The 16,644-nt window shown below is 29.8% G+C and overlaps 1 protein-coding gene across 1 annotated transcript in view; it reads left to right on the forward strand.

Moving 5' to 3' along the window:
- LOC139498640 (lysophospholipid acyltransferase 6-like) overlaps nucleotides 1-13,566 on the forward strand; it is a 32,824-nt gene extending 19,258 nt beyond the window's left edge. The window contains exons 9-12 of the mRNA XM_071287126.1: nucleotides 1,486-1,589; nucleotides 3,372-3,572; nucleotides 4,397-4,548; nucleotides 6,102-13,566. Of these exons, the coding sequence (XP_071143227.1) occupies nucleotides 1,486-1,589; nucleotides 3,372-3,572; nucleotides 4,397-4,548; nucleotides 6,102-6,201 (557 nt within the window). The 3' untranslated portion in view covers nucleotides 6,202-13,566. The remainder of the gene's footprint in view (nucleotides 1-1,485; nucleotides 1,590-3,371; nucleotides 3,573-4,396; nucleotides 4,549-6,101) is intronic.
- Nucleotides 13,567-16,644: the final 3,078 nt, after the last annotated feature.

The raw sequence follows: 16,644 nt of genomic DNA on the forward strand, positions 1-16,644 counted from the left end.
ACATCTCATATATGGCATTGTAACATCTATCTCATATGGCATTGTAACATCTCATATATGGCATTGTAACATCTATCTAATATGGCATTGTAACATCTCATATGGCATTGTAACATCTCATATATGGCATTGTAACATCTAATATATGGCATTGTAACATCTCATATATGGCATTGTAACATCTCATATATGGCATTGTAACATCTCATATATGGCATTGTAACATCTATCTCATATGGCATTGTAACATCTCATATATGGCATTGTAACATCTATCTAATATGGCATTGTAACATCTCATATATGGCATTGTAACATCTCATATATGGCATTGTAACATCTCATATATGGCATTGTAACATCTCATATATGGCATTGTAACATCTCATATATGGCATTGTAACATCTAATATGGCATTGTAACATCTCATATATGGCATTGTAACATCTCATATATGGCATTGTAACATCTCATATATGGCATTGTAACATCTAATATATGGCATTGTAACATCTCATATATGGCATTGTAACATCTATCTCATATGGCATTGTAACATCTCATATATGGCATTGTAACATCTATCTAATATGGCATTGTAACATCTCATATGGCATTGTAACATCTCATATATGGCATTGTAACATCTAATATATGGCATTGTAACATCTCATATATGGCATTGTAACATCTCATATATGGCATTGTAACATCTCATATATGGCATTGTAACATCTATCTCATATGGCATTGTAACATCTCATATATGGCATTGTAACATCTATCTAATATGGCATTGTAACATCTCATATATGGCATTGTAACATCTCATATATGGCATTGTAACATCTCATATATGGCATTGTAACATCTAATATATGGCATTGTAACATCTCATATATGGCATTGTAACATCTCATATGGCATTGTAACATCTATCTCATATGGCATTGTAACATCTCATATATGGCATTGTAACATCTATCTAATATGGCATTGTAACATCTCATATATGGCATTGTAACATCTCATATATGGCATTGTAACATCTCATATATGGCATTGTAACATCTCATATATGGCATTGTAACATCTAATATATGGCATTGTAACATCTCATATATGGCATTGTAACATCTCATATGGCATTGTAACATCTATCTCATATGGCATTGTAACATCTCATATATGGCATTGTAACATCTATCTAATATGGCATTGTAACATCTCATATATGGCATTGTAACATCTCATATATGGCATTGTAACATCTCATATGGCATTGTAACATCTATCTCATATGGCATTGTAACATCTCATATATGGCATTGTAACATCTATCTAATATGGCATTGTAACATCTCATATATGGCATTGTAACATCTCATATATGGCATTGTAACATCTCATATATGGCATTGTAACATCTCATATGGCATTGTAATCTTTTAATATGACATTGTAACATTTATATGACAATTTAGGTGAAGCAGTAAATAATGCAGCAGGTTTAGGATTTAATGGATATGACAGTAATGGTGAACCTAAATGGGACTTACTAAATAATGTTAATATATGGACATTAGAGGTAGGGATATTGTACTATTAACACCTGAAACCCTTCATTTGTTAATCAATTCTATCAATAGTCTGTATTGAAATCATTATTTCTCATGTTGAACACATACTTTGCTTCATTGAGCTATATTTTAGAGTTACTTAAGTTCCACTTGAGAAAAGTTAGTGTCAACATCTTTTATTTTTTGTTTGTTAGTCTTTTAACCCACTTTCAGTGACCTTGACTTATATCATGGCAGTAAGTTTTTATTGGTGGAGGAATCTCGAGTACCCAAAGAGAACCACAATCTTCAACAAGAACACTGGTTGTCATTGTCTAACCACTGTTGACCACACCTGGCCACAGGCAGGTTTTTAACACACAACCATAGATATAAAAAAAATGTATGATACCATAACTGATTATTTTAAATTTCTGACTATAAAAGTTTCAAAGCTAAAATAATAAATTCATTTTCATGAGTATATTTATTATTTCTCATGTTCACCAAAAGTATAATATTTCTACTTGAATGAGCTATTGCCATTAAGGTTCAGTTACAGATAATTTTTTTACCACAAACTAAGCATTACATCATCATGTTGACGCTGCAAAACATCAGTTTTGAATGTTTTTGAATTAAATTTTATGGAACAGGTTTGCAAAATACTCAAAAATCAAAGCCTGATACCTTAATCATGATTGTCTTATAACCTTATTAATATATTTTTATGCCCCCTCGTAGCGGAGGGGGCATTAAATTTGACCCTTGTACGTCTGTATGTCCATCCGTACATCCCAAAGTTGGTTTTCATTCTCTAACTGTAGTTTGCCTCAATCAAATGTTATCATGAAATTTATACACAATGCTTATTACTACAAAACACAGATCAAGTTCTAAATTGGGTGGCATCACTACAACCCTTCTAGAGTTATGCCCTTTTCAAATGAAAAAAATGCTGAATTTTATTTCCCATCTCCAACTTTGCACCAACCAAATGTTATGAAACTTATACACAATGCTCATTACCACAGATCAAGTTTGAAATTGTGTGACGTTGCTTTTAATAAACGTAATACCCGAGAAGAATCAATATCTTCTTCTAGTGTTATTATTTGCGTTATATTTTAGTTACATATCTCCAACTTTCGGACAATATTTGTGTACAGTAAAAAAAGTAAGTTCAAACTATAAAGAATCATCACATGTATTTTGCATGTGACCACAACAAACTAAAATGTATGCAGCAGAACTTTGCACAGCATTCTGCTAATCAATGGATTTACGTGGGAAATAAATCTGTAAAACTAAAATTACTTTCCAGAAATAAAATGAAAATATGTTTAAAAACTTTATGCAAACAAATAAGAAAAAGATACCGTGGCAAAAAAAACCCAAGGAACATAGATTAAAATTATTTTGAGGAAAAAAGAATATAAATAGCAGTTGAAATATAAAAAGCCATAATTTTAAAAAAAGGCTATTTTTATTCATACAAAGTTTTCCCCAGTACTTCATCTGTAAAAATATTTTATGTCAAATACGATATAGAACTAATATAATCAATAACGTGACTGAGAGGTTAAAATTACAGGTAACCTGATGATGAAATCTGTGGAGCGTAATTGTCTAGTAGCACAGATTAAGATGAAAGGACAAATATATTACCGTTCACACCTGGATCTGTTGATTAATGACCATACTGCATGTACCTACCATAAAAAAGTCGGATTATTAATTTCCGTCATGTCCCAGTCCGTCATTTATAGTAATAAGTCTCTACCCGTACTGTATGTGATTCTCTATTTCAGACATGTACTAGTATGAAAGTGAATATAGATAGTTGGAATATAAGGACAGCTTTATGGTTACGTCGCTGTGTCTATGATAGAGTACCTAAGAAGTATGGTGTATGGCCTGTATTTCTAGTTACTTCTTTGTGGCATGGATTTTATCCAGGATATTACATCACATTTTTGTCGGCAGCATTTGTTATAACAGCGGGTAGAATAGTAAGTTTTATAGATTTGGATAGTGAGAAATAAAAAAAAATGATAACAGTTGAAAAAGAATGGTATGCAGGATGGCAATTGAATAAAAAAAAACCTGGATAGCAGGGATGGCAATCAAAAAATTGTTGCCAATCAATATAAGCAAGATAAACATTTCTCTAGTTTTCCTTGAATATTAGTTTTCTGCACTGAGGTATTACAGGCTTTTTATGTTCTCTTCATTAATGCAAAATTGGTTGCAATTCTCTACAGGGATAATTATGCATCCGTCTGAAAGTTTAATTTATTTTTCATTTGTATTAGAACATTTCATATTTTTAGTCATTTGATGTAGATCTACGTCTTTATAAGCTCAGTCCTTTAATCATTAAGAATTTGCAAAAGTACTGTAAATTCAGCTATTTTTGTCTCGCCCTGACGGAGTAAAAAAGCAAGACATAGGTATGCTGTTTCTGGTGTCAGCGGCGGCGGGGGCGTCAACAATGTATTCGTTTGTGATTAGGTCTAGTTTATGGTGAACCACAAGTGGTGGGACAATCATATTTGGTATGCAGTTGTATAAGCATTGGCACATCTCATTTCAATGGAGATTATTTGGCCCTTGCTCCTCAGTCATGGTCTATTGATTCGAAACTTTTGCTTATTTTACATGTAATAGTTTGTGATTAGGTCAGTTTATGGGGAACCACAAGTGGTAAGTCAATGATATTTGGTATGCAGTTGTGTAAGCATGGGCACATCTCATTTCCATGGAGAATGTTTGGCCTCACCCCTCAGTCACAGTCTTCACTAGCTTATTTTTCTATTTTTTATTTTGTTTACAGATCAGAAGAAATATACGACCTAAATTTCAGACAGATGAGACATTAAAACAGATTTATGAAGTGATAACATTTATAGGAACGAGATTTGCTAATGTTTATCTATGTGCTCCACACTGTTTATTAGAGTTGATGCCAAATCTTAGATTATACTGGTAAGTACATTAGGTTTCATTACATTTCCTGTATAGTTGCTATATATGCTTATCTCAATTAAAACAACTATTCAGTGACTTGTGCTAGGATTTTACCATAACAACAAATTTTTTTTATATTTATAGACAGGGAGCCTGGTCTTAAACCATTGTAAACAATGAGAAAGCAACAATATTAAACATCTAGCTGATCACATGTCATTTCAGTGATTTAATTTGATAACTTTTTTAAAAGCTTTATTTGCAAGACAATAAGGCATTTATTTTACCTTAACAATGGAGACAATTACAGGTTATAAACTTATCCTGTTAGTTTTTATTTTGTGGGTTATAATCACAATAATTTAAACATACATTTTGAAAATAATATGTGAATTAATCAGGATTTTTCTCAATATTGCAAAATCAAAATCGAATTTTTGCCTTAAATGGCAAATAGAAATAAGAAATGCACACCATAATTTCTGAATTTACAGTATCTAACATTTTACTTAATTAGAAGATTGTAAATCAAGAATTTGAATAAGAAGGTAACTTTATAAGAATGTGGTGTGCTTGAAATCTTACCTCAGTAAAATCATGTAGATAAAAATTGTTCATTTATATTAAATTTCACCTACAAAATGTTTATATATTTATTTGGATAAGAGGAAAGCAAATCAATAGCTTATATTCACAACATCTAATAAATAAATTTGGTGTATTTACTGTCTTCTGATTGGTTAAAAGTATTACTTTTATTTCCAATGATGTCAATTTTTTTGGTGACACGCCCACTCTGATGTTGTGTATTCATACGCCAACATGTGTGTACATTGTTATTGTTAATATAAATAATATAAAAAGTTCTTTTAGCCTTATTTTTGATAGAAATTTATTTATAATGAATGGCTTCGTGGATTGTTCAATGTGAAGATTCAAAAATAAATTTTATGGTTCAATAAATTCAAAATAAATAATAGCCATTTATTAACAGTCAGGGGCATTACTTTAATAAGTAAACTTTTAAAATTACCTATATAAGTAATGTTGAAAACGAGGCTATTTCAAAAATTACTTATATAAGTAACTTTTCTAAATATTATTTTTATAGGTGACCAATTATACAAATTTTACTAGTTTTAACAAATTTTTACAGTCATCTGGTTATTTTTCTCATGGAATATAAAATCTTATCCTTCTGAAACACTAATTGCTTTTCTGATGCACTTATCTTTGATATTGACACTTCTTGGTCAACGATTGGTCTCTTGGGACTATTAAAATATTGTTTTCCTTCAATATCTTGAAGGTAGACAGATATAAATAGATAGAAACATATGAATAAAAAAAGTTACTTGTTTAAACGCCCCTGACTGATTAAGTACGAGACCAAATTAATCTCAAGTTTCTTTAACTAATTTGAACAATTTTTTGCACTAAATATTATGTTTAAAATAATTTTAGAAGTAGCAAATACTAATGTATGTGTCAATGGATAGAACCATTTGTAATGAATGTGTATTTATAGCATCAATTTATAAGCTTGTTATGAATGATTTATATATTTTCAGGTCACAATACTTCATTGTCCATGTTGTTAGTGCAGCACCGGTTGTATATTATACATTTATAAACCCACCAAAGAAGGACAAAGTAGAAAAATCTCAATAATAGAAAGATGACTGACCACTGAGATTAATAAGATTTATTGTGCTACAAAAACATGCTGAACAATGTACAGAGTTGTTTAAATTCTGCTGTTATTTTAAGTGCAAGTTAACATTAAATCTATGGATTCACTGTTTTAACATAGCAAAAGTGTGTACATATCATCTTTAGCTTAGTTTTTACAGGTTGTCATGAAAATAAATCTTTTGAGGTTGAAGTGAGATAAAATATGCTGTTTTTTTACAAACAATATGTTATAATATTGCTTTAAAATTGGAACACATAGAACCTTGACTAGAAAGTTTTAAGTTCTTAACTTCCAAAGAAAAAGCACCTGTACTTATATTTTTACCAAACGAAATATGTTGGGCCAGTTGAAGGACGCCTCCGGGTGCGGGAATTTCTCGCTACATTGAAGACCTGTTGGTGACCTTCTGCTGTTGTTTTTTTCTATGGTCGGGTTGTTGTCTCTTTGGCACATTCCCCATTTCCATTCTCAATTTTATTTTGATTGTGAACTTATAATCATTGATTTACCAGTCTGCACTGTGATATATTTTAGTGTGTGATATATATTTCCTTTTCCTGTAAATGTTGATAGTAATTTAAAAGAAGTCCACAACAAAATTATAACCAACTTATACTAAATAGTACTCAAAATGATTGTTGTGTCATCTTTCTGGATTTCATATAGATATCAAGTAACTTTGGAAAATAATTTAAATTTTATAATAATACAATGTTGAATATATTATAATATTAAAGTCGGTGAAATCTTTTTCAGTGTTCTCCCCAGGCTGCTTTAGCGTCGCGGTACCGCGACGCTTTAATTTCTTCCCGTGACGCTATAATAATTTCCGCGACGCTATAATTATTTTCAGGATGTTATTTTTCTCGTTTCTATATGGCAAAACCATGTCCTAAATTTTGAACTTTTATCTAATTACCTCTTATGATCATAAAAAAATATATTATATCACCTTTAATTGTCATCCCTTCAAGTCGGGCAATAGAGGTAATTAAGAGTGATTAAATAGGTGTTAATTGCCCTTTGGATGATAACTGTTTGGATACCAATATCCCAAGCTGTCACTTGTGACATGATTAATACCACGTGGTCTGCAATAGCAAATTTCAACAAGGAGAAAATGTAATCAGAAAATCATAAAAGAAATTGAAATATATGTTTGCAAAATGAAAATTCAAAGAAAAAACATTTTTTCCATTTTAAAAAGAGGTTGAGTTTTATCTTTTTATGATTTTCAAAATATTAGTATTACTTTCTTTCTCTTCCTATTACTTTTTGTAAATTGAGAGTGAAAATTTTGACTTTGAGCTAAATAAGAAAGTGATCATAATTGGCTTTAATTTATGTTTCATCCATTTAATGCATTAAAAATGCCATATTCAATCCCAATCTCTTGTCAAACATTGTTTAATTTCGTATTTTTCATTGCTTTGGCAGCCATTTAATATTTGAGGGTAAACAACTGATCGGAACCAGACCAGATATGACAAAAATCCGCATATTACGATAATAACTACATATGCACAAATGGCACAGTAGACAGAAAACAGTAATACGGTTACCTAATGAGAAAAATAAGCATTAACAGACTACTTGTTAGATAACTTTGTTAAATATATATATCATTTTGATAAAAAGAAACTACTGGGACCATGAACCAATATATTTCATAGACATGATAAAGAAAGTTTTTTTAATTTAAATTTTATTGCTATCTGATACTTTCTCTTCCCTTATTTTTTTTGATAAGAACCAGTGTTTTTCCTACATGTTTAGTGCAATTGTATCTATACAGGTTGCACTATAATAAACCATTCATTCATTTAGTTGGATAGGTAGGGTAACTGGAACCACACATATATTTTTATTTGGCCCAACTAAGAGGAATCAAATAATAATTCTGGAACTATAAATGAATATACATAACATAAACTGAAAATACTGTTATCATTGTTATAGTTTAATTGTATTCTCAGTTATGAACAATATAATACATTTTGTAATAAACAATAACTTATATAACATAAAGGAAATAGAGCATTGCCATGACGCGACAAATTACATTGAAAAAAATACAATTTTTTTTTTACGCCAAATGTGATGCTATCAAAATTTTCTGGGGAGGACACTGCTTTTTGATTTAAGTAGTTATTGGTCACATTACAATTTTTAAAATAGGCAAATACCATTCCATATAGTCAGCTGTATAAACCTAAATTTGTTGTTATACTTGCTTTGCCCCTTTCAAATGTTATGAAACAGATATTCAATACTTGTTACCACTGAACATAGATCAGTTTTGTATTTCGGTGCTGTCTCTTCAACTATTCTCTAGTTATGTCAAGGAAAAATTATTGAATTTGCTGTATATTTACAATCAGTGGAATCTGTAACCCTTGGACACATATTGTGACATTATAATAAACTATTTACTTACTCTTACTTACTTACATATTCTTTTTATTTATTCTGAGCTCAACATTTTTACTAAGATTAAGATGTTGTTAAAGCAAATAAGTGATAATGCAAGAAAACTCAATATTTTTGTGGAATTAATAGGACATAAAAGAAAAATATTGTTGAAGGTGGTGACCTGTAGCGACCTTAATCTACATTATTTGGTTTTGGGCTCATAGTTGTCTCTTTTGCAAATATACAACGTATTTTTTATTGCTTTAATTACTTAAAATTATACAAGAAAACCAACTGTGTAAGTTAATCATAATACTCTACCAACAGTTAAGATCAAATGTTTTAACCTATTTCTTATAAAGGAGTAGACCCTTAGTAATGGCCATGCAAAGATGATTTATTTTAAACTTAAGTTGTTAGTGTAAATCTGATGTGTATATGTATTGCTCAATGACTGTATGAAAGTATTATAAATTTGTTGAATAGTTGCTTCATATACATAGAATAATGGCTTTTTTGTTTTTGATACTGACTTTATCAGCAAGAATATAAAGATATTTTATCTTAACAATATATTTTCCGATGAGAATACAAAATAAAAGAAATTTTCAGTAAAACTATTTTTGTGCTCTCAATTGTTGTGATAGTTGTTTGGTGGTAGAATGAAGTTGTGTCATTGCTGCATTGTTATATTATGTTATTACATAATGTTTTTGTGTGTCAAGTTCAGTCTATGATAAAGGAAAATGTTCAAATTGCTGATAAATTCTAAATATCATGAACATAAAAGCCTTTAATAGTAAAAGATTACATCACTAGTGTTCCAATTGGTGAAGATATTCTTTTACAGAGTCTACATTTTGATGTGTTATCATAAAATTTCATAAAATTCATTTGACATTCTCTGAGATTAGAAAATTCACATGTTTAGTGAGTTAGTGAACCAACTCCAGTAAATTCCTGATATTGTAATATCTTTAATGTGCAATCAGTATTTTATCTTGATATTAAAGCATGTTTCAGCATAAGTATAATCTTCCTCAGTATTAGCTAGAAGAAAAACAAGTTTTAAACAATTATGATATATTTGGATTTTACTGGAATTTATATCTTTGTTTGGAGACCTGAAAAAGGATTTCACTGATCGAAATATAACCAATATTTTCCTTACAGCAATATATTTTTTTATGATAAACATCAGTGCAATTCTGCAAAAAAGGTAATGCACTTTCGTTTATTGAAAACAAAATATCAAACCAGTCAGGTATGCAGAAACGTTTAGAGTGTCAAGTGAAAATAAGTTACAGAAAAGATCCAGTACTCATAATTTTATAAAATTTTATATAATAGCAATGTAAAGCATTTAAAGAAATCCATATTGAGCTTTGCAATATAAGAATGGTCAGATGAGAGAATGATTATTGTTTTATTTTCATCTCAGATTTTCATTTCAATGGATGAGATCTAGAACTAAGGTGCTCTGGAAATGTAGTATGTTTCATAAATTTGAGAAAGTTGGAATCTCTCATCTAAACCAATCTTAATTTTGTGCTTTTAATTCTTTTTTCCCCCCTACATTGTTAGGTTTGCACTTGTTAATAATGTAATTGTATTTTGATGTTACCTCAACACATCCACTTTGTAGTATTATATTATGTGTTTCTCCTTCTTGTATGATATCATTGCTTCTACAAAGATTTCTTCAGAATGGAGTATAGATATTAATTGTTTTTATTTAAATCAGTAAAACACTCTCCACAGTTACACAATTATCTTTTAGCACTTTCTGCCATGAATGGCTCTTCAGATAGAAATTGATTGAACTCATGTTGTCTTATTGACGTTAATGTCGTAGAAATAGCATTACTTAATGAAGCATATTATTTTTTAGGGAAATTTTCAGATAACGTAATTTGAAACAACAAGAAATATGGAAATCTGTTCTTAAAACACACACAAACATATAATTCACAACCATACATTTCTGATATATATATATATTTTAAAACCTATGGTTTTGCTTAATATATTCAACAGACAAAAAAGATGTGAAAATGATATTAGTTTAAATGATATTTATTTATTTACTTTATATAGTTTACCTTTGTCATTTGTAAACATGAACTAGCTCCATCAAAATGCCACAGAAAAAAAAGATACATTTGAAAATAAACAGATACCTGTATGTGCTAAAATTTTTGTTGTGTTCTATTTGAAGATCAGAAGGTCTTATTTATTTGGCTAATTAATAACTTGTATCTTGTATATACAATACATTAGGTTTTTTCATTTTTGTCAAAAGCCAGAAAATGTAAATTGTTTGTTATGATTTACAGTAATTGATGAAAAATATAAGAAATCATATTCTTTTGCTATTAATTGATTATATTTATTTGTTTATAGAAAGTGAAATGATAAATATGCATTTTTTTGTGTGAATAATTTTTAGATTTTTTGTTTTAAAATTTTGCTCAAGTGTTTTTCATTCCTCTTTGTTTGTGCTCTTCTTGATTGTTACACTCTAGTGCAATATAGATGGCTTGCTTTACTATCGTCTTTAAAATAACTCAGTTTTGATTTTTTTTAAATATTTTTCATCAAATTCAAGTGACACACTAAATATTTGTGACTATAAGCATAACGTTATTTGACATTTAAAGGATTTTATTTGATAAATTTAATGTAGATTGTATTTTTTTTATGTTGAGTATGAACTGCCTTATTAATATTGTTTTATGAATGAAAGGAAGAAAATTCTGCAATTAGTTCATAATTTGGAAATTAAAGTTCAAAGTAAAATTATATCAGCTTTTGATTGATAAAAACATTTTTTTTATTAACAAAAACAATGTGAAATTTCGGCCTCAAGCATTATTGAAAATACTTTTTTGTCACGATGCACATCTGTTACTGGAAAATGACAATGTTATTGTTTATATGTAATTTCCAGATATTACTCATACATGTGATGAATGTATGGGTTAACAAGAGGGTATTATATGGGAAAGTATAAATGTATTCAATTAGTATGGTAATATACATTATCCATAATACTTAAACTTAAGAACTGCACTTTCTCTAAACAAGTTTTTCTTTTGTCAGCACAATAACATTTAATGTTACATGTTGTTGATGACCACTGTTGACTGTATACTGATCAAAGATACCAGGCTTATAATGTGGAATGTAGAATCCCCACTCATATAAAACTAGTGTTTTTTTGTATGATTTAGATGCCAAAACCTTTTATTGATGAATGTGAACACTTCTATGTAAATATATTTCTATGAGTACTTTTGCATAATTGTTTATGAACAAAATTATTATATATTGCAGAGATTATATTTTATTTTAATGTGTAAACAATAAAAATTTATGGGATCTTCGTTAACAATAATACATAAAGTCAAACCCCCTCCTATAAAAAGAAATAATCGTAAAGTTGTGAAAAAAGTAGTGTTGTCAACGGTTAACCGGTTAACCCCGTTCGAACGACCGAATACCGAATACCAAAAACGCTAACCGGTTAAACGGACTTTTTTTCAATTTTAATAAATTTGATATAAATTTGTATTGAAATCAATAAATATTTGTGTTTTCTTTAAAAAATTTCGTCGCGGTAATTAATTTGACGGATCAATTGTCCAGTAAATTGATTGGCATTGTTAATCCAAAAATATAAAATTAATTAGAACTCGTCTTTCAGCTCGGGGCAAGATCTTAAGGAAACATAAATAGTGTCTATAAATAAATATACATAAATAATGTTTTTTAACAGTAATTTTTAATCAGTAATACGATTAAATTTTACTATTTACTTCATTATTTCATTTTTGATCTTATAGCGTGTAGACCTACATCTGAATGTGCAATCTTCGTCGTGCAAGTCTTTGTCATACTTTAAACTTAATATTAACTCAAAAACTGTAAAAAGCAAACCAACACGAATGTAAGCAATGTATACTTGATGGTACGAATATTAGGATTAATCAATTTTAATTGAAACACCTCACATTATTTTCGGCGACGACAAGAGAAAATGAAAGAGTCATCGGTTTCAGACATATCCAATTCTACGAGATCAAGACTTTTGTTTAATTTTTCAATTTGAAGGTAGCACAAACTCCATAGTTGATACCGTGTATTTAATTATTAAAAGTCAAACTTTGACAGCAATCTTCACAGACAAGCCTTATAAAACCAAAGGCAAAACTTCAATTCATCGTATTATGAAAACGTAAATGTATGGCTTGGATGGAATGTAGTCACCTTGACACTCATACCACATCTTCTTATATCGATGTGTAGGGTACTATTGATAAGGCCTTCAAACATTAACTTAAACTACCGGTTAACCGGTTAATCGGTCAAACGATTATACGAGTAACCGGTTAGACAAAAGTGTACGATTTGACAACACGAGAAAAAAGGCAAAATAAAGTATTCAGAAAAATAAATAAGTTTATAAATTATATAGTTTAATAACTCTTTTTTTCAAAAATAATTTAATTGTTATTCTTAAATTAAGTTAAATCTAGCTGACAAGCAAACAAAAATATAAAATGGATAATTTTTGTACATCTGTGATTGAAAGAACTATGCATTACAAAATAAATACTATAAGCAGTGTTAAATTATTTTCATTACATATTTTTTTAAAGAAACACAATTGTGAAAAATATAATACCATTACAAATAATGATAGTGTTGTGTTGATTGGTGTGGTTGTGGTACACTATGTAGCTAAGGTGTGTTTGTAAAGTTTGCTTTAAATTGAACCATTTTGTATGTAATTTACTGTTTATGTGAAAAAGTTTTAACAGTGTTACAAAACGTTCCTATTTTATTCTTCATATTAAATTACTTTTTTTTATGAGTTGAATTTATTTATTTGTTTAAGCTGTATAATAAAGTATTCACAAATATTATGATTTGCTTTGTAAATTTAGCCTAATTGTATTAATATCAAATACATTTTATTGTCCCAGTAATGAAGACAACAGAATAAATAAAAAGTTAAATCAAGAGAGCACATAAGAAATGGTACACATATAATTCAAAATTCAAAAATCACTTCTAGTAAATGGTTGGGTTTATCATAATAATGACATAAAAATTACATAGCCTGCATACTATACGAAGTATATATCCTAATTGATACGACATTCCTGGACTTGTATTTCTTATCATGATTTCCTGGATAGAGGGTTGCTGCTCACAAGGAAACTATTAAACCAAGAGTCTAAAATGGTGAAATTGAAATCATCCTTTCGTAAATTTTACGGATACCATCACGAGTTGGTTGACCCTTATGGAATAACCGTTTCACAGATGATATAAGATATGTTTCTTACCTCGTAACTACAATCCCCTTCCCTTTTCATAAGTTTGACATACTGAATTAGACTATTTACCGGGTGTATAATAAAATGTCTTGAGCAACAGGACGGGTGCAACATGTGGAGCAGGATCTGCTTACCCCTCCGGAATACCTGAGATCATCCCCAGTTGTTGGTGGGGTTCGTGTTGCTCAGTCTTTAGTTTTCGATGTTGTGTCTTGTGTTCTATTATTTGTCTATTTGTCTTTTATTTTTAGCAATGTTGTCAGTTTATTTTTCGATCTATGAGTTTGACTTTCCTTTCCCTCTGGTATCTTACGTCCCTTTTGTACAAGTCTTTTTAGAAATGCTTATGACTCAATTGTTATATAGAAACAATAATACTGTAGCAGTAATTCCATAGAGGAGACCGAAATAATTGAAGCTTATAAGATACTAATGTAGGATTTAATAATGTCCCTCATGAAAAAAATGTCCACTGGACACATTTTCATAGTAAATACCGTCCATGGACAATATATACTTATTTAAATGTGTCCTGGACACAATTTCCTATGAAAATATGTCCTCAGGTATGAAAAAGTGTCCATGAACATGGACATGATTCACAACCATAATATTGTCCAGGGGAACATTTTTTCACAGGACATTGTGTCCGCCAGGGCATTTGTTTTATATGATTAAAGTATTAAATGATATGCATTGCCTTGTTATTACTGGACGCATTTTAACTTTTAATTGCGACCTTTAATTAATTGTTACCTTGACATAGAGTTGTCTCATTGGCACTCATATCATCCTTATCTTCATATCTATATCTTTTAATATAATATATACATGTATAAATTCAAACTTAAATACGTAACAGATGCTGTCAGTATTATTTTCCTTGGGGGACACAAGGATTTGTATAGTGATACAAATCCTTTGGGACACAATTTATGAACATTAACTACAAAAATGTGTTCTGTAGATGGACCATTTTTCATAATTGTTGCTGTAAAATGCTGCCCACTTAGGAGACAATATTTCATGGCAATGGACATTATTATTTATTTTCAATTGCATTCTTCTCTGACATAATAAATATAGTAAAGATCTTCAGATTTAAACTTCCTTCTTATTGTTATTCTATCATTGTCATTTAATCATTTGCCGGAAATTTTTTAGAACTTAAATTTCTCTATATTCACTTCCATCCATTATTTGTTTGTTTACATTTGTATATTATTCAATTTCGCATCAATCCTTCACATTTTAATTAAAATTCAAGTATAATAAAACTTTTTAATGACCTTTGTATTACTTCACTTGGAGGACACAATTTAATAGAAACTATTATGAAAATTTGTCCTGTGGGTGGACACTATTTCATATCTTTTGCAGTAAATATCTGTCCATTTGAGGGACACTATTCAATGGCAATGGACATTATTAAAAACCCAAATTCTATGAAAAACTGTCCTCATGGACACTTTTTTACAGGACACTATTATGTCTTACACTTATTGATGTTGTTATTTGGAAATTAAACTACCAGTTTAAACATTTGAGACTTTCCAGAGATTATCAAAGGAACTGTTTGTAATTTTATCATAATTAAAAACCCCTAGGTAATAATGAACTGACATATTTTATTACGGATTTTGAGGGATGATATGAAAACTCGATTTGTATTTCATGATACATATGCTGCATTATAGTTAAAGGTTCTACTCGAAATCTTTGTGACAGAACACATGTGCATGTCATGTGACCTAGAGAGGTTCGATCTCGATCCCATGCTTTTCTTCGTGATTTGTGAATCACATTACGCCAATACCTACTCATGGGGGTATGAACGAAATACTATTTCCATCTCATAAAATTGATACGTTTGTTCGGGAGTTTGTGATTCGTAAGATTGATTATAACAAGGAAGCTATTGAAACGGTTCCAAGTGGTAATTTAAAACTTGAAGTCAGCTTTTTTACAGACGCTAGTACGAGCTGGTTTATTGGCTCTCTTTGCAATACATAATTACGGATTTTTTAAATTGTCTTAACGTTATCCTGTACTATATCACATGTGTGAAATCATTAAATTTGTAAGCCGATTTTACAAGGTGTACAAATCAAAGCAATATGTCTTTAACTAAACTCAGGAGAATTTTCACCTCTCTTTAAAATAGGTACAACGTAAACTAATTTCCGGTAGTTGGGGACGGTGCCCAACTCTTCACACACATGTATATGGAAATGAATGACAATTCTAATACAGCTATAAAATTCAGTATAGTATATCAAATATTTGTCGTACGTGGTTTGTATATGTATCTTGGTAATCAACTACCCTCTACCCCCACCCCTTAAAGATCCCCACCACTAAGCAATCGTTTGGACACCAACGAACAATGAATTACTATGCAAATCACATTTAACTTCTTTATAAATCTTTCTGTTCATGGTTTCTCTTTAATTTCCTTTGTTGTCCAATGCCAGCAACTCCAATAAAGAATCTCTGGCAATTATGACAAACTTTATGAGATCTTTGGACAGTTTTAGAAATAGTATATGCCTAGTCTTCTTAAATCCCGTTTTACTCCAAAAAAAGGGTTACCAGTTAGATTTGTTGTAGTTCAAATACGTTCACGAACATCATTACATTTGTATCAGTTTTACTTGATAT

The sequence above is a fragment of the Mytilus edulis genome, chromosome 12 (assembly GCF_963676685.1).
Source record: "Mytilus edulis chromosome 12, xbMytEdul2.2, whole genome shotgun sequence".
In the NCBI taxonomy this organism is placed as follows: Eukaryota; Metazoa; Mollusca; class Bivalvia; order Mytilida; family Mytilidae; genus Mytilus; species Mytilus edulis.